General features: G+C 38.7%; 1 protein-coding gene across 24 annotated transcripts in view; it reads left to right on the forward strand.

Moving 5' to 3' along the window:
* Positions 1-18,902, forward strand: part of DLG1 (discs large MAGUK scaffold protein 1) — a 149,677-nt gene that overhangs the window by 53,089 nt on the left and 77,686 nt on the right. For 18 of the 24 annotated variants that reach the window (XM_068692873.1, XM_068692874.1, XM_068692867.1 and 15 more), the window contains one exon: positions 924-1,088. In XM_068692873.1, coding sequence (XP_068548974.1) covers positions 924-1,088 — 165 coding nt within the window. Of the gene's footprint in view, positions 1-923; positions 1,089-6,677; positions 6,753-11,317; positions 11,563-18,902 lie in introns of those variants that run through there. The other 6 variants (XM_068692889.1, XM_068692888.1, XM_068692890.1 and 3 more) reach the window with 3 other exon arrangements.

The following is an 18,902-nucleotide window of genomic DNA, read 5'->3' on the forward strand; positions in this document are numbered from 1 at the left end:
TTCAAGTTGACTTTACTACTATTTGCAAAGTATTTCTCAGTCTTGAATATCACATTAAAATCCAAATAGCCCTTCATGTTTGAGATTTTTTTTTTAAGAGTTTATAGCCCTTGTCTATAGAGCCTTACATGAGTGTTCTTTACCACAGCACTTCTTTTTCCATTTTTAATGTAAACTGTAACAGTGCATAATGCTGGATGAACAGTTAACTCCGCAATCCAGAGAAGAGGTGAATACCATGTGTGCCCATGACTTCATTCATACTTCTTAGCGGGGGCTGCAAGTGTGGCTGCAGCACTCTGACTGGAACACAGCCCTGGTGGCTAAATAATAGGTTCTGGCTTTTGAAATTGAATGAAAATTAATAAGACTGAGTAATGTCTTGTGTTTCTGTGTGGAGGCTTCTGTATCACAGAGGCTTCATCTGTCTCGTTGCAAGCCCACGTACTGTAGTCTCATAACGAAGTTAGGAGCAGTGAAGTGCTGTGTTGATACCCCAACATAAAAGCTGAAACCTTTCAGCTGACAAAAAAAAAGGGTTTTTGCAGATGTGCTAAACAGGAAGTGGGAAAAAGTTTTTGAGTCTGATGGTTTTTAAAGGCAGGACATAATGCTGTATTAGAAGTGTAAGGAAAAAGTTTTTTTGGAAGAGAGTTTATGGGCATGTTACTGTATGCAAACAGACAAAATAGGTAGCATTAGAGCATTTCGAGCATTCTTTATAGCATTTCAAATGGCTGGAATGTTTTTAGATGGGACCAGTTTTTAAACTGAAATTATTAATTTAAACCTTTTATTTCTAGATTTTATTACCTTCAGGTCAGCAGGGTCAGAAAGTAACTATTTATCTCTCCTAAGTTTTCTATATAATGTTTTCACGTTTTCATGGTGGGCTAATCGTTTTCTCCAATTGTTTTCTTCAGAAATACCGCTATCAGGATGAAGATACACCTCCGCAGGAGCACAGCTCGCCCCACATCAGCAATGAGGTGACGGGTCCGGAGCTGGTTCACGTATCAGAGAAGAATCTGTCACAGATTGAGAATGTACATGGATTCGTTTCTCATTCTCATATTTCACCAGTAAAGGTATATTTTTTTAAGTTACGAGAGTGAGCTGTTTTGATATACTCTTTATGGATATATATACTTCTGTGGGGGGGGAAAAAATCATCAGATACAGTTCCTTATATGGAACTGCTCATTTGTAAAAATCACTGTATAGACATTAAGGTATTGACTTTGTTCCACACATCGTGATTAAAAGCACATGTTGTAAAATGCCCAGATAACAAATCTTGAGGTAACTTGAGGTCTCAGATGGAGTTGTGACTGGGCGCTATGGTTACCGTTGTCAGCTGCGTTTCGTGTTCTCTACAAGGATTCTGCAGAATCAATTCTGAGTTCGTTTTTATTAAATGTTTGATTAAGTACCTATATGGGAAGTCCAGTAAGAAAAGTGAGCAAGATTTTGGGGGGTCATAGCAGGCAGTTCTATTTACTTATTTAGTAGGGAAATGCAGCTTAATCACTTTCTGAATAGCGTGGTGTTTTAGTGTGCTAGACTAAATGGTGTGTTTTCTATAAACACTTCTGAATCTGTCTGGCTTTTTTTGAAGAAAAAAATGGAAAAATGATTTGATAATGAGTATTTGAGGTTTAGAATGATAAGGTGGGCATATGTTTTGACATTTTTAGCTTGAGTTGTTGGTGTGGTAGTATCCTTTGACTGAAATTAGCGGAGTACTGTACAAAGCACCAGGATATTTTAAGAAAAAAGTTGTTCTAAACTTAAAATGTTCTGAAAATGTAACTATAAGGAGAAATATTGAGCATCAGCTCTTTATTATCTACTTCTAAGGACTCTACAGAGGAACCGGCTGTAGTGGAGGTGTATTTAATAATTGTCTTTGATCTTTTCGAAGATTATAAAAAATGTAAACGGTGTTACTGGACACATTTATTTTTACATAAAACTCCGTAAGAAATCCTGTGTGTGTTTCTCTAGTCTCCAGGGAAGCGTAAGACAAGCTATCTTCTTCATCATGTCCTAATGAGTAACCTATCTGAAGTGGGCTATATTAACTTCTGAGGAGCCTTGTAAAAAAGCTAACACAACAAACCTCATTTTGGGCTTGGCTAGGACCTCAATTTTGTGTTGCTTATGAAGGCACACACACAGTAACACACTTTGCCATGTCTAGGTATCCATAAACTCATGGATACCTGAAGTAATACATAGTATTTTGTGTGTATTCATTATATATATATATATATATATATATATATATATAAAAATATAAAAACCACTGCCACTGGGGACTTAAGGTGAACTTATATATGCACAAACTTATCCTAATTTATAGCATGCTTAGTCATGCATTTCAGAAAGAATAAAGGGGTCAAAGAGGCAAACAACACAACTGTCTGTAGTCAGAGATCAGGTTTAATATATTTCACAATCCAGATACCTTTGCAAATAATGATAAAAGCATATAATGGTTATATGAGACAGTTCTAAGAAGCAGATCAATCTAGATGCTCTTTCATTTTACTTGAGACAGTTCAAAGGGCTCTAATTACCTTGGTGTCTTTTTTACTGCCTGAACTGTAGGGAAACCAAAGTACATAGAGTAGTTCTGTGTTTGAGTTTTATTTGTGTTACACTTTTGATTATGAGTATGTCAGAGAAACCCCAGGTTGCTATTGAATGCTTAGCGTAGCTGATCTTCTCTTCAAGACATGTTCCTCAGCTCATGCTGAAGATCTATTTAATAGCAACAGCTCTGAGTTGAGAGAGCTTTGTGAATTTGTTAGGTTGGCTTGCTGCACTGTGGTGTAGGGACCAGGTATTGGCTGGTATACAAGATCTTAATTAGCTGCATTCAATAGTGCCTTTGTTTAAAGAAACAAAATGCAACAGAGGGCATTGGGAAGTTTTAGTAAGCCAGTTCATTATACTAATAACACAGGAAGGCTGTTTTTTTAATTAGACATGCTAAATACTTCAGAAATTTCAAATACAGAGTTAGTTTGGAGAACCTATTGGATGTAAACACTGCTTTACAGTCATACGCTGCTTTTTGAGAAATGCTGCAGAGGGCAGTAGAATCAGATTTTCTGAGGAATACCTTCTGTTTTTAGCAAGCTCTCTACAGTCTAGAGCAGTAATGCAGAACATGGATATAAGATGATGATTAACTGAGGTGTGCAAGGTTTTAAGTAATTTGTTTTTGTCCTCAAGATAAGCTTTCATCATCTACAGGACTTAAAGCAGTTGTTGCAACTTGCTTGGACGCTTGGATGGTTTTCAAAGAGCATCCTTCAGTAACCAAAATGTCAAATGTATATCCTAAATGTTTAGAGGATGTGTGTGTAATCACTATTTCAGATGTTTTACATTAATTGTCATAGTAACTCGAAATGGTTTCCTGTCTAAGAGGGGTGAGCTACCTCAGGGTGGGGTAGGATTTTGGATGTTTGCAGTTATCACGAAGTAACCAATGCTATCTGTACTGATTTGAAGCTTAAACGTAAGATACGGCATGTGATGGTTTTGCCTTGTTATGATCGAGCTTCCTCAGTTTATGAGGAACGGTGTCCTATGTACCTCAAGCATCAGAGATATGAAGTTAACCTATGAGATTTGTTACCCTCTGTTCTCTAACACTGGGTGAAGTGAAACTCTTCTTCAACCTTTAAAATGCATTTTTTTTGAGTGCTTGGTGATTGAGAATCGTGAACAGGTAAGAAGAACGGGCAAACTTCTTTCGTAAGTATTCTGTCCCAGACACTTGAACCCTTTCAGGTAGGCAGGCAGCTAGTACTAGAGTTTCTTCATTATGAGCTTTCAAAATCTTTTGTAGGAATTTGGGATTGCAGCATGGGGTTCCTCAAGTTACTACCAAATAAAATGTGACCAAGCTGGTCTGGCTTTGGTGTACTGGAAAGCAGTATGTTGCTAACAAGAGCGACCACTAGATGGTGATGCTACAAAAAAATATTAATTGTAAAGCTGAATTTAGCTTTTCTATCATACCTTCATTTTTCAATCTAATATTTCTATTAAATGGAAATATTAAAAACTCCAAGTGAAGTCTGTGATAGATCTGATATCAAAAAAGGTTTTGAACTGTGGACTGACAAATAGTTTTCTATCAAGGAAAAGAGCTGTAAGTAATAAATCATTGTAAGGTTTTAACATAATGGATCATGATACAATATGATGGAGAAAATCTGTCTTAAAATGAAGTATCCCCTCATTTAAAGCAATCTGCACGTGAAAGAAATATTTTATTTACAGCCCTGTATTTATGATCTTTTGAGGTCCCTTCTAACCCCTTCAGTTCTGTGATTCTGTGATTTACAATGTATGTGTAGACAGTTTCAAAGAAAGTTTCCAATGGTACCCAGAGCTGTGGCACAGGCTTCGCAGTCTGGTCCGGTTGACAACGTGCACTGCAGTTTTATTCTGTGGGTTAAGTGTCTTGTGCCCATTTAGTATATACCTATTTTGGACACGTGTTTAGGCATATTTGTGAAAGTATTTTCAAGACCTATTGGTATTTATCCTGAATAGTTTTTAAACGGACTCAAACTACGGACCTGTTAGTGCTACAGCGATGTATACGTCTCCCTAAATTGACTGTGGTACCACAGGAGTGAAATATGGCAAGGCGGTACTTTTCTTAAAAAGGCATCTTGAAGGGTTCATAGAAATGACAACTCAGCCTTGTTCTGAACTGGGAAAATGGAAGAACTGTTGTAAAGGGCAGGATCAATGAGTGCCTGCAGAAAGTGCTGATGAGGAAGTGATGAAAGCATTGCAGTCTTCTGCTGCACAGAGTTATTAGAGCACGTGAATGAAGATAATCTTGTTGATGTTGGCTTCTAGTTTTTCTTAGATGCACACAATGTAATTCCCTGCAAAGGCTTGTAGAAAAATTAGGTTGTTGTGGATTAAGAAAAAAAATCTTAGGGTTTAATTAGTTTAAAAAAAAAAAAGTAAACGGTAAGAAAGAACATCAGTAATCATGATGGATGGAGGTTACCGTAAGGATGTCAGAAAAACTGGTCTCATTGTATCCTCTCAGGATTAAAATAGACTGGTGGAAAAATCATTTCAGTGCTCAGTAACAGTCAAAAAGGCAAAAGGAATTGCAGGAATGTCTGGGGAAGCAAATGGGAAATAAAATTGCATTATTGTATCACTAGACATCTGCAGTGTTCCTTGGGAACTGTGTGGTTTCTTATATTAGAAGGTGTATCAAACTAGAAATGGTTTGCAGAAGAGAAATACGAGTGGTCAGACAGGGAGCAGGTACCCTACAATGAAAGATACATCAGTTTGACTCCTCATTTGGGAAGGAGCTGAGTCAGGAGATTGTTAACAAAACACAAGCCAGTAAGGATAGATCAGTAAAAATATAACCAGAGAATTGGTATTTCAGAAATGCAAGCTTATATTTAGAAATGGAAATTAGCAGGTTTTTATGTATTAATTAGATGTATATATTTTTATATAAAACTATTAAATTATATCCACTAACCCCAGTGATCCCCAGTCAACCTGTACTGTGGAAATCTTTCAGCTGCTGGTAGTCTCTTGGTTTCTGGCTGCATCAATAAAGGTATCCTTAATGCAGGACAAGTGCTTTTGCTGGTGGACATGAGTCTTGTGCTGATAAGATGGATAGCTTCCTTCCTCTCCTGGTCTGTCCTGCCTGCAGCCACCCCACCCTCCTCCTCCTTCATCCCCCTCATCCTCTCAAGTGCTTCCCCAGATGTCTTGAGAGCTTGTGGAGCGCCTGTTAAAATAGGCTTCTCTGCTCATTGAGAGAGTGGAAAAGCTCAGTGAAATGATGGGCATTAGGATTTCCTGAACTGCAAAGGCATGCTCCAGGTGAGACAACAGTCAAAGTAATTCTACCTTCCTACTTGCCCCGGTACGTTTTCCTGCTTATATGATTTCCTAAATCCTACTTCCCAGGAGCCAGGTAGGCAAGGTTCCCCTGAAGCTGCTGATGCTGCTTCCAGTTACTAATTACAGATAGGTTGCAAGATGAGCTGACGTTTATGATTGTGAAAAAGTTGCTATCTCTTACTGTTACCTAAATGAAGACCCTTAAAACTTTATGCTATCTTCAGCAGGAAGACAGTACCTCTGGAGTTCGGGATGTACAAGGGAGATCAGCAGAAATTATGAAGACCAAATTGAACAGACCCTCAGAAGTACTCATTTTTAGGCTAGTATTATGCTTTGGTGGCCACTCTTGAGGAGGTGCTCTGCAATCGTAAATTAAAAAGCCTGGCCCAAGCCCTTAACAAATTGCTACTTTTAAAGTTCCTTTAAGTTGAATATACAAATATGTGCAGAGGTACCAGTTTGTGTCTCCTGTTAAGAAGCAGTTGACCAAATCTGCCTCTGTTTCAATGTGGATCTGTTCAACAAATTCTTGCCAACGGAGATAAGAAAGAAAAACTGTAACAGATGGAAGGTGGATTAATCCAAACATTGGAACAACCTACATGTAGGATATAGTAATCAACATCAAGTTGTCTTAATAACTGGTTGTACTCATTTCCCCTGAGATTTCCCCGGAGAGCTCAGTGCAGTTGGGCTCACTTTGAAGAAAGACTAAAGAAACTTGTGTTAAACACAGGATGTTTTTATCAGTCTGGCGTGCCAAAAGGATGGGCAGAAGATTCATGAGCAGTGTAAGGAAAACCAGGCACTTTAATCTGCACAGATTGGTAGGTTATCGGGGTGTGATACCAATGCTTTTGAGTAATCGTTGATGTTCATCCTACTAGTAATGTATAATTCTGGAATAATCTGTAGGTTTTATACTGAAATATGTAGTTTTTGGACTATGTAAATTACAGTTGATCAAAGGCCATCCTTGTGGTCCCGTGTATTTTTCAGTGCTTTTTCTCCACCTTGGGAGCTAGTTAGGTAGTCTTTTATTTGAGTATTTGAATTTAACTGTACGCGTTTCATTTGTCTCTTTTTAGTAGTAAGGTAAGCAGTACTGCACATAAGCACCTGCCACTGTTTTAGATTCTTCTTTACTTTGCTCTCTAAAATGTATCAGTTTATCCAGTTCGTACTGTTTAGCAGTGTGATAAGAAAACTAACAGAAGACTTTTTTCAAATAATTCAGTTTTGTTTGTTGCTGTTTAAAGAGCAATTGATATATAACTGCTGTTTGCATATGAAAACAGTTTTTGTTGCTGTGTATTTCAATTTCAAGGTATGCCTGCTGGTGGAGGTATGTGCAGGAAAGCTTTCTTTGAGATGAAAATACAGTATGTCGTGTTTAACTCATCCCAGCAAGCTGGTAATAAGAAATGGTTCAAGTACAAAATCGGAGTAACTCCATTCCAAGTATTTGATGCTAATTTTTAAATACATTTAATCACAGGGGTTACTGTATCTTGGTAACTAGCTACATAACAAATCATGTTGTTCCTTGTCTGCTACAAAAGCAGATGCACCTTTCAGTAATTTTATTAAGCTGTAGGAAGGTATGCGTACTACGTGTACCGATTTATAAAGCCTAATTATGGTTATCTCTGAATTCTTAATTCTTGCCTCACAGTAAATAAGGTCTTTGTTTGGCTGTGGGTTTTTTTGTCCCCATCAGTTCAGTGTGCAGGGTATGGCAAGGGAATGACAGCAGCTCCCCTCAGGGCTTCTTCAGACACCCTGGTGAGTCTCCTGCCTTGCCCTGACTCCACAGGCTGTTTGTTGCATTTTGAGCCCCCAGCTCTGTACTGGGGACTCTTGGGATGTCTCCTCTCTCTGAATACTTACTGTGATTTCTACATGTAGGTGTTTGACTCCACTGAAATGCTTTTTGTTCAAAACAAGCCAGTATTTTACCTCCCACCCATATTTATTTTCACCTGCACAAGCTAGTTTTCTTCCTTTGCTTTATTGTGATGCTGCATCATTTCTAGAGGTAGGGTACACTGCTGCCTTTGGGTTGTTGTGGCTGTAACTTGTAAAATCTGGGTTTATCTCATTACCTTAGTGCAGGCTTGTATGAATAATTGCAGCTATATCTTCTTAGGCATCAGTAAATCCCGCTCAATACCATTAATATCCATAAAGAGGGTACCAGCACAGATTGCTTGTCTCGTGTCACCAGTGTGATTGCTTAACCTCTGCTTGAAGTCCCTCTCCGGGTTTTTGTCCCTCTGTGGCATGAAAAGGAAAGCATCATAGCTTCACTATCAGGAATTTTTGTCTATATCTGCCTTTCTTGAAGTGCTGATCTCTAAAGCCCCTATGTCAGTAATGCCCTGGGCTTGTCATGGGGTGAGCAGGAACAGTCCCTGAAGGAAAATGCCTTAAAATACAGCCCACCTGTCTCACCTTCAAACTGGTCCATATGATGTCAAGAAAAATAGGCTCTTGTCCATGTATTATGTTTTGTTTTCAGAACTGTAAACAATACTCACCTGTGTGGCTGTCCATTTTGGAGCCTATGGAGACACATAAGTGTCAGAATATTATGTACAGAATTGCTTGAAAGACTCTTGCCTGTCAGTTTTGATTTATGGATAGCTGTGCTTCCCTAGCAATCACAGTTAAGAGTTTGTCCTACAGGGGTCAGAATGAGGCATAAGGTGTTTCTTTTTGACTTTAATTGCTTATGCCTCTCCGTACCTTGGCCTTCGGTGCTGCTTGTGACCAAGCGTTTTGGTTGGGGTTGGTCGTTCTGCCCAGCCCCTGCTTCACCGAGTTGTCCGCATCAGCGCGTCCTGGCGAGCTTTCCCGAGTGCCTCTTCCTGCCCAGCCAGCAAAACTCGGGCAGCTCTGGAGGGCAATTTTCCAGACCAGATGTGCAAACAATGTTTTTTTTCTAGATCTGACCTGCACAAAATATGGCTTATGAAACACGTACTTTAATTCAAACCAGTGGCAAGCATACGCCTTTGAAGATGACGAATGGTTGTCATTTGTTTTGCAGGAAGTCAAGCTAGGCCATCGCAGCGGACTTTCTATCAGATATTTGTGTATATAAAATTCAATATTCTCCTTTAACAGTAATGAATAGCTTGTGTTCTTTTATACCAACAAACTTCCAACTGCATAGCAGTATCTTGAAAAAGCTCTTGATAGCAATATGTACAGTGATGAAATCTTGGCAAATGTTTAAAAGAATGCATTTTCTGAATATGGAAACTGTGTGTTAGGGCACAGATTAGGAACTATACAGTTTAAGTTCCAAAGTATCCTTTGCTGCTTTGCTTTCAGTGCTGAAGTTAAGGGGTGGGAAGGGAGGGAAATCGATACATCTTTGTCTTCCTACTCTATTGACAACAGAAATTTTGAATAAAAATTCCAGAATGTCAGAACTGAGGTTTTTTAAGTTCTCATTAACATTTTTTTGCTGCCTGTACCAATGTAAATGTTCAGGTAAGGCTGCAATCTTCCCTTCACTCAAATTAGAAGAATTCATATTGTGAAAAGTTTCTAGTTAATTTTCTGCTGTGTCTCAGATGTATCTTTACTTCTGTTATCTACTTTATGAACACATCTTTAAGGACTGTGCCCAAATTAGACCTCGCTTCATATGATTTATAGTGATAAGCCATTGTATTTTATGAATATTAATAGGTTTTGTCTGAAAAATGCTGCCAGTGCTGTTATTGAGGTGTGCTAGTAATGAGAGGTAAATGGTGCGTGGATCTTATTACCAGTATCTTGATAAATACAAATATCTTATGTTACAATGCAAACAAAAAAGATAAGCTGGTGAAAATTTAATGTGCAGAAGAGTGTATTGCACCCAAAGAAGTGTATGGAGGGATTTAATAATTCCTGCTAAAATGAGCATTGTAGATTTGTAGAACTCTATTGTTGTAGGTTGTATCGGTGTTGTAAGCCCATATAGGGACTTTTCTGCCTTTGTTAATCATATTGGGGCTTTTCATTTTAAGAAACCGTTTTCCCTGGTGTATGGTTCTGACCACCAGAGCATTTTGTATAGAAAATAGGACAGGCAGTTTTGATAATTTTATATTGGATTTCCAGAGGCAAGCTGTACCAAAAGCCTCGCTACATAACTGATTTCCTAAAGCAGTCTCTTGCATTTGAGCTGGAGGACTTCATTAAAAAAAAAAAAAAAAAAGTGTAAAATGTGAATAGTGAATAATTCAGTAAGATAATTTGAATTCCAGATAACCTTTAGTTGTTTACTGTGTGACTTTTCCTTTTTACTGTGAAGAGAACAAAGAAAATGTACTCCTATAGCTCCAGTAGTCTTGTGATTTTTATTGGAAATCATAGTAATTTTATGGAAAATTCAGTAGTGCACAATAAGCATCTTTCAGATTTTTTTTGCTGTTTCTTGTACTTCTGAGATAAAACCTTGGGTCTCGATATATTTATTGTTTTCATATTAAGCCTAGAGTATTTGCAGAATTATGGAGACAGGTGTTAAGATCTTGACGTGTTGGTGATAAAATAAGAGCAACAAAGTGTTGAATTCTAGTGTTTAATGCTAATATCCCTAATCTTGCTAAGTCAAAAACCAAAAACACTAGCCATCCACTAATACACAGGATAAAATGACTGTGTTGTGTTCAAAAGGATATGTTTCTTCCAGAGGTATTGTATGTGCTAAAGAGAGAGGATTTTTAGAAATAAAAAGTAGGATCCAGCGATTCTTTCTTGGCTATTCATTCTGAACGAGGTCTGGTTTTTGTTCTGAGGAATGCTTTCAGAAGACTGAAATCAGTGAATAAGTGAAGTTGTGCTGCATTGCTGCATGTTCCCTGTTTAATTCAGTTCATGTTTATAATTTATGCAGGCAGTGAAAAGATGCTATTGGATCTTAATGGAGACAGTGATTGAAACTTGGTGATTTGTGATCCATGCTTTCTCCACCCAGTAGCTGTTACCATGCACCACCATCCTTTTAGCTGTGGATTTCTAACGTTGTACTGTACCTGCCATCCAATTTCTCTTAAATACCATTTAGGTGCAGGTATTATTATTTCTCTAGGAAGAGAAACCAAGCTTTTGATCAGACAAGCTTTCGATCTTGTGGGTTCTGAAAAAGGAAAAATAAGAAAAACATTTACTCGTGCTTTTTCCTTAAAATTACAATAATGAGCATACTCTCGAGCAATCACAGGTAGAGGAAGGATGTAGGAGGTAGAAAAGCTTGGAAGAAGAACAGCATCAGCTATGAAGAATTTTGTTTTCCTGGTTTGTAAGCGATGCTGCTGTAATTCTATCTGCATCTTTTTTTTCTGCTCATTCACCACTCAGCAGCTGGTAGGGAAGTAAGACTGCCTGGCAACCACCTGCAGAGCTGCAGAGATGAATTACATTTTCGGAAATAACACACTCCTCTATTCTCGCGCCAATCGAGGCAACACGGGCTCAAGCCATAGCTCTGTAGGCCCAAAGCACAAGCAGTGGGCAAAGAAAGGCTCGACAGATGAGTTACGAACTGAGCCTTCCCGTTGGCAGCAGATAGTTGCATTTTTCACTCGGAGACATGGTTTCATTGACTGCATTTCGGTTGCTGCCAGCTCCACCCAGGTAATATTCCACTTGTTGAAATTATTGTCTGCATGCTTTCTGGTTGCTTGCTAGTCAGCAATAGCGATCTATTTATAAATCTGTTTTATGAATGGTGTTTTCTGTCTGCTTTCATTTTTGTAGTTCAGAGAGCTCTGTGTAATTCTTAGCGCTAAAGCATGAAAATGGAGACACTTAAATGAGATGCGAGTTTTCTAAAAGTTATTTTGCAAGTGAAGAGCCTCCAACAAGTTGAAATAGGAGGCATTTTAATGACATAATGAAAAATGCCGTTTGCATTGTGCTGCCTGTCCCTGGAGGGGAATAATGCAGCTAAGGAATACCAGATCCATAGCCACAGTAAGATGACAGTTCATATAGCAACCACATATTTCCTGATTAAGGAATTGTATTTGAAAGAAAGGATTAAGCGATTTCAAGTCTTAATTAAAATATGTAGCATGACAAATTCTAGTCTGTGTCAGTTCTGGTTTTTTTTGGCTTCTAACAATCTATAAATAAGATTAAGGAATGCCTTCCTTCCATTCAGAATATACATTTATTAGTGGGGTCTGTAAGAAAGACTCTGCATTTCTCAATTTCACTGTAAATCTGCTGTAAGTACTGATTTTTATTGATTATTATTGAGGTAGGAGGAGACGAGTCAAATCTGAGGTATATAGATTGGGGGAGAGTTCTGAAGAGGGTTAATACTGAGAGAAGTTTAAACTCACTGGTATATTAGCAGATGATCATCTCCTATTATGAAACAGTAATTGATGATTAAAATGATAATGAAACAGAAATACAGAAAAATGCTGAGACCAGTATTCTTAAAAAAATAAAAATAAAATTAGGTTTACTTTGCTTATTACCAAGCTAAATTCAGCTTTAGCCAAGAATAATTCTTTCCTGATATAATTTAAACTAGAATAATAAAAAAAAAAACTTGTTTAAACATGTCCTTAGACATGTCAATATTAAGTATTTTATCCGTTGGTAATTGTTTCAAAGATAAACTAACATTTCCTTTTATGTTTGATGTTTGCTTATTATCTGTTTCATGCTTGTGAATTTAGAGTAAATGAGTGTGAGATCTTAGAAGGGATTTCAGTTTCTTGCTGCAAATGTTCATGCAGAAGATGGATTCTGTAATTTCTGTAATGGGTCATGATCCAACTCTGCATTAGGTAGATATAACAGCTTTTAGATACTGTTCATTTTTTAATACCAAAATATACGGTATTATTTTCCTGCATAAATATTGGGGTTGCATTTAACTGTTAATGCTTGAACAAATAGTATTGGAATGCATGAAGCTTTTGCCAGTTTCTGACTAGTAAGGACTAGAAATTTGCTGATAAATCAAATACTGAACAGCCCCTTCTTGGAGTGTGGGTTGGACCAGATAAAGGTCCTGAGATCCCTTCAGATCTAAGCTGAGGTTCTGTGAATATCCCAGTATTCTTTATATTTTTCTGCTGTGAGAAAGACAGCTTCCCCCCATGAAAGCCTGCTTTTTTTTTTCCCTAAGTCTGACAGTCTTTAAAATGATCTGCTTACATATGTTCATGGCCAAAAGAAAGGAAAAAAAATAAATTTGGAAGTGTTTGTAGAAAAATGAATAAAGATATTCATAAGTAGTGCACTGAAAGGAGAAGAGCCTGTTAATGTTTCTTCCTCTGGAAAGATACTTTACTATCCTCCTACCTTTATAAACACAGTACAGATGATCTAACCTCAGGAAAAAATAAAAAGCATTTTTGACTGTCCCTTCGTGTGCTTGGCTTTCTGGGGTGCCGTGGCACGGCGTGATGCTGCTTGCTTAGGCCCCTCTATTCCCAGTGCGAAGGGAAGGACTGCTGGAGGTGGGCTTGCACGTTCCTTTCCTTCTCGAGGGCTTGCAGCAGGTCACTTTCTCCCCAGCTGGGTGGTGGTAAGAGGACCCTTGCTAAAGAAGACACTTGGTGTTTGGGGGTAAGCATCCCTCAGGTAAGGGTCTTACATCCTGAAGAAGTTGGTGTCTGATATGGTAACACTGCTTTCCGCTGTAGTTAGCGTTAGGTGTATGCCCAAAAGAAGTTGTGTGCACAAATGCATTTGGGCATGGAGGATGAGTCTGCAGTGAAAGGTTCCTGTAAGAAGCCACAGCACCCTGAAGACTACCAGTTCTCAGATGTTAAAGTTGCCTTTGCTACTAATATCAGCCCTTCTGGATGCTACCAGAAGGTTCAAGTAACATCACCCATCTCTCAGGGGAAAAATTCCACCCACCCAGCAGTGGAAATAAATGGTGCAAACAGGTTCAACCACAGATGGCAAAAGCAGCCTTTGAATCTCCCCTCTGCCTGTCTCCTGCCCTAGCTGAGGTCTGCAGAGTGCCTTGCATGGACCTCGAGGGGGTTGCATCGATCTGCGGCCTTTGCATTACTGAAGTATTGAGGAGAGTTCAGTGATCAGATGCTGCACTTTGGCCACGGTGTGGCTGTATGTCCTGAATGCCCATTCCACTTGCAGTGAACTGTTGCAGGGGTAGCAATGCCTTACTGCCCTGCTAACTGCACCCACCTTCTCTGCAAATTCAGGGAAGCTGAAATAATGTTCTCAGGCATTTGTGGCCCTTGTTTTTTTCATCTTCCTTCTACAATCCCTGTGATGAGGAGTGATTTCTTCTGTTAGAAGAATTAAGGGATTTGGTTAGAAGCTGATCTTTCAGTTTTTGTTCACAAATATATTAATTTCTGTAATAAAAACCTGAGCTCTGAGAAGTGCCTATTCTTGATGACAAACACTGCTATCTTGCCTCGGAATGCATTTTAATTGTAAGTGGCACTTGGCCCGTGCTGTGCTACAAATTCAGAAACTGACTTGTCTGAAACTCAGAGAGCACTAAACTGCTTCTAACTGCAATGCATTCATGCTATTCTGGGCAAGTAATGTAGTATAATATGCTTCTGACATTTGATACTGAAAAAGTGTTCAGCTTTTAGAATATGCCATGCTTATTGCTGCTTCTGTTTTTTAGGCCGTGTTTTAGGAAAGGAAGGAAAAACACAGAAAACTGTATAACTTTAGTCATCCATTCTAGTCATATGTTTACTGTATAAATTCAAAACCTTAACCTGAAATTTCAGAGCTTATCAAACTGCTTCTGCCAGTTGCTTAAGCCAAAGCATTTCTTGCCTTTGAGTATCTTTCTTGGAAGATCTATAACCAGTTTAGCCATTATTCTGAGAATCTTGCTCAGTAAGTAAAAATGAAATACTATAAAAATAGTTCTAGCATGTACAAAATGCTATATGTAATCAGACAAATGCAGAGGTATTATAAGATGCATTTCAAAGATGATTAAAAATGTCTATCCATAAATCCTTTTTATTGTACTTTTTACAGGTCAGGAACTGCAAAAGTTGATTACTTACAGCCGTATTAACCATTCTTTCTATAACTGTTATATTTAAAAATGCATTTAAAAATATTTTTAAACATTTCTATATACACATCACAAAGCTAAGGGGGAAAAGAAGAGAGGGCTTCATATGAAAGCTGGAACTTGCAGAAGATACTGCAACTAAAATTTCAGAAGGTTTGATAGCAGTGCAAGTATTAAATATCTTAGTTGAGCATATCAGGATGAGTCTCAGTGGATTATATTATTTGGGAATGATACTACATTTCAGTATGGATATGTGGCTCTTTTAGTATCCGCTCAATTTGCAAAGTGAAACTGGGACTTGATTGTGGCAGCCATTGTATAACATTAAGCTCTCTACTAGCAGGACATTTTATTCAATTTGCTGCTCAGATTTAAATTGGTGATGTAATAAAGAAGAAAGGAGTTGTGGGAGTGACTAGGGATTTTTATATGACTACACAGAACAACTGTTGTCGTCATTAGATTTTTAATGCAGAGTGTTCCCTAAGTTTAAAATTTAAGTATATACTGCCCATAAACAGTTGATGCTAATATTGTGATTAGCCCATGAGAAAGCAGCTTTAAGTAGTTTGTTTTGGGTGATTTTAACTATGAGAAAGCAATTTCTGAAGTGTAAACATGAGCTCTACTGTACCGTTTCCTTATTATTAATTTTTTTAAGCTATGTGGTATCACATTTGTAGCAGTATGAATTTAGTTTTTGAAAATATTACTTTCACTGCTGTAAGATGGCGTTATAGCAAAGATAAAAATGGTACAAATTCATGCTTTAAGGGAGATGTATTAACAACAAGTAGGCTCTAACCAATAGTTTGAGAACTGGGCCATTTTTGTTTATATATATTATTTTTAAATGTTGAGCCTAGTATTTGGAGCCTCGAGTCTTTAAAAAGCAAGCAACAGCACTGCACGAACTCTGGGACCCCTGCAAGTTTTCTGGAATATAAAACCACACAATCACGATACATGACAGCACCATATTAAAAAAAAAAAAAAAAAAAAGGCAGGATAAGAGGATCACAGTTCATGCGAACAACTGCATTCTCGCACCTTACTTCCTCAACAAAAACACTGCAGTAGCCTAAATCCACATCAGTGTTGATGAGGTGGCTTCCACCCTCCATAAAAAACAAAAACAAAACAAAACACTCTCAGGCAGTTCGGTCAAGTGGAGATGAGAACACCTCTGTACCAACTTCAGCATTTACTCCAGCAACAGCTTATAGTAGGTAATCTTTGTTAAACGTGAAGGAGGTACAGAGAATGTATGTGGCTCAGGTGAGTCAGAAAACGCCACTAGGCTTTTTGCATTGGAGCTCAAGCACTTCCTGGAATGAACACAAGCTGCTAGCAAGAGGTGATCACTTGAAGGGGACAGTAAACCAGCCATGGTTTAGGAGATACAGCAGCTTTATTAGTACATCACAGAGGAGACTCACCCTGCCCCCCCGCCCCTCCCCTCCTTCATGCAAGACTTCTTAGGAAGAATACTAGAATTCTGTGATTCTAATTATTTTGCCTGGTACAGACATGACTTGCTGGTGCTACTTTGGGCAAAACCAGACAAGGCAGATCCTCAGCAGGTGCATCCTGGATTCAGGGAAGACTTGCTAGGAGGTGGGGGTGGTGTTAACAAGAAATCAGGTCTCAGCACTAAATTCAGCCTCTGTATTAAAGCTTTCTGAGTTTCCTTGACAGATTGTAAAAAGTTACCCATCTGCTGGGAAATAGGAACACTCCTATCCATTTCATGAAGAATAAATTTGATGGATTACTGCCTTAACATGAACATGGCATCTGCCAGGGTGGATATGTCCTTGTCAAAGCCTGTTGCCATTTGATACCGTTGCCTATGTCTATGAGACCAGCATTGTGATCTTAGTGCCCTTTTAGACTTCTACCTGCTACAAGTTCATTGCAGCATTTGGTTAGTGCACAAACAGCCCTGGCTGTCATAAGGTTTTCTTTGCTTATAACTGGAGAAATCTGCACGTGTTCCTGATACATCAAACTACACAATCTCCACCTGCCTGAAAATTAGACATGTTCAAGACAGCATTAAAGGAAATATTCTTCCTTAAGGTAGGAAAGCAGCCATGGGCCCTGTCTGTTACAGAACCATTGGAATTACAGAATCTGCTAGGTTGGAAAATGCCTTCAAGATCACTGAGCTCAACAATCCAATTCCAACCTCGGCCCTTTTAGGGTTCTGTGACTCAGGGTCAAGGTGTAAGCAATGACAAGACCAAGTACCAGGTAGGCCTTAAAACGTTATCAGTAGAATAAAAAACATTATCAGTAGAATAAAGAAGAAAATTGGTCTCAAGAGACGGTAAAGGAACATATTTGAAACAGGAATCAATAGTAAATGTGTGGTAATAAAACTGCTCCATGAACGTCAATGAGGAAGGAACAGAGAAATATGAAGTAATTCCCTGTCAGGGACCAGGAGCTCACTTACCGCGTTTCAGTACTTTACACTGGGTAGGCTCATTGCTGAGAAATGGAAAAAATCCTGACAGATACAGTGATTCTACCGTTAATACAGGAAGATAACTGTGGAGTAAATGCCTTTCATGAAGGGAAAAAGATTAAGAGCCTACCCACTTCACTGAACCTTTTACAAAACAGCTGTTACTGAACAAGACAAATTCACAGACCTCCTCCGTTCTGGAGCACAGGAGAAAGCACCGGTCCCACCCCATGTTCTAGGAAAGGGAAGCAAACTCTTTCAGAGAGACCGCAGAGCTAATGGGCACATAAAGATTTCAATTTACCTTGCTGTATCAACGCCATAATTTCTGTATTCGACTTACTATAAATCCTAGAAAGGCTGAAGACACAAAGTTTAAACCCAACTCAAAATCTTGGTACACTCAAAGTCTTCATTCCAAAGAGCAAATTAAGTTACCGTATCAGCCCTTAAATATGGATGCAGGCCGTTCTCAGCCTTTCTAGGGAGACAAAGTCATGTTTTCTAAAAATATCTGAGACATTTTGGTTGCATTAACTTCTTCAAACTATAAAAATCATCCTGCACATCCTTAATCATAATCGAGAGTGCTCTTGATACCACAGACCAAAATAGAAGAACAGGAAGAAGATGGTGTTCGCTGCAGACTTGGTGGTTCTCTCAGACAGTCATTTACTTAATAGTTGTATTAACCGAAATGTATACTGCAGCTTTGGCAGCCGTACAGAAACACTATACCACAGGAGCTTGCTAGAGCTGTTTACTCAACTGACAGCTGGTGAAAGACTGACTGGCCTGTATTTGGCTTTCAAAACACTTCATCAATCAATGTGAGCCTCAACTGAGGATGACTAGCACAATATGAGATAAAATAGCAAAGTTATATGACAGACCTACAGTTCTTCCTCTTTCACAGGCTTCCTTGTTCTTGGCTTAATACTAAAAGACACTTACATGATTTGCTGAAGGTAGTGGATCAGCAGGGGCTTTGGTGCCTGCCTTTCCTGAATGTTTGGAGTCCTTGGCACTACATAGCCAGAAAAACCCTGCACTAGTAGGACTCAAAAAGCATGATATTCTGTGTTCCCTTCATCACGTTTTCTTATCACATTTCTGACTCATTCAGTAAAAAGTAATTTTCTTGAGGTATAATGGAGCAGAAATACAAAGAAATTCTGTAAAATCAGCTCTGAGTGAGACAGAACAACTAGGAAGTCACAGGTGAAAGTGGTAACCCAAGCCCTCGGCAGCAAGCAGTGTTTCCATGTAGCCTGCCACCAGTCCATACCAGTGTTGCTGTGCTGCGAGGCATGAAACCAGTGAGCTCTCACACGTGCCAACTTCACAATCACACACGGAGGTTTGGGAAGGGAAAAGCACACCTTTACTTCACCAGCGTGCTAGTTGAATTCTTAAGAGGAAGGGCATTGACTCCAGCGGGGAGCCAACACC

This window comes from Anas acuta, chromosome 9, assembly GCF_963932015.1.
Source record: "Anas acuta chromosome 9, bAnaAcu1.1, whole genome shotgun sequence".
Taxonomy (NCBI): domain Eukaryota; kingdom Metazoa; phylum Chordata; class Aves; order Anseriformes; family Anatidae; genus Anas; species Anas acuta.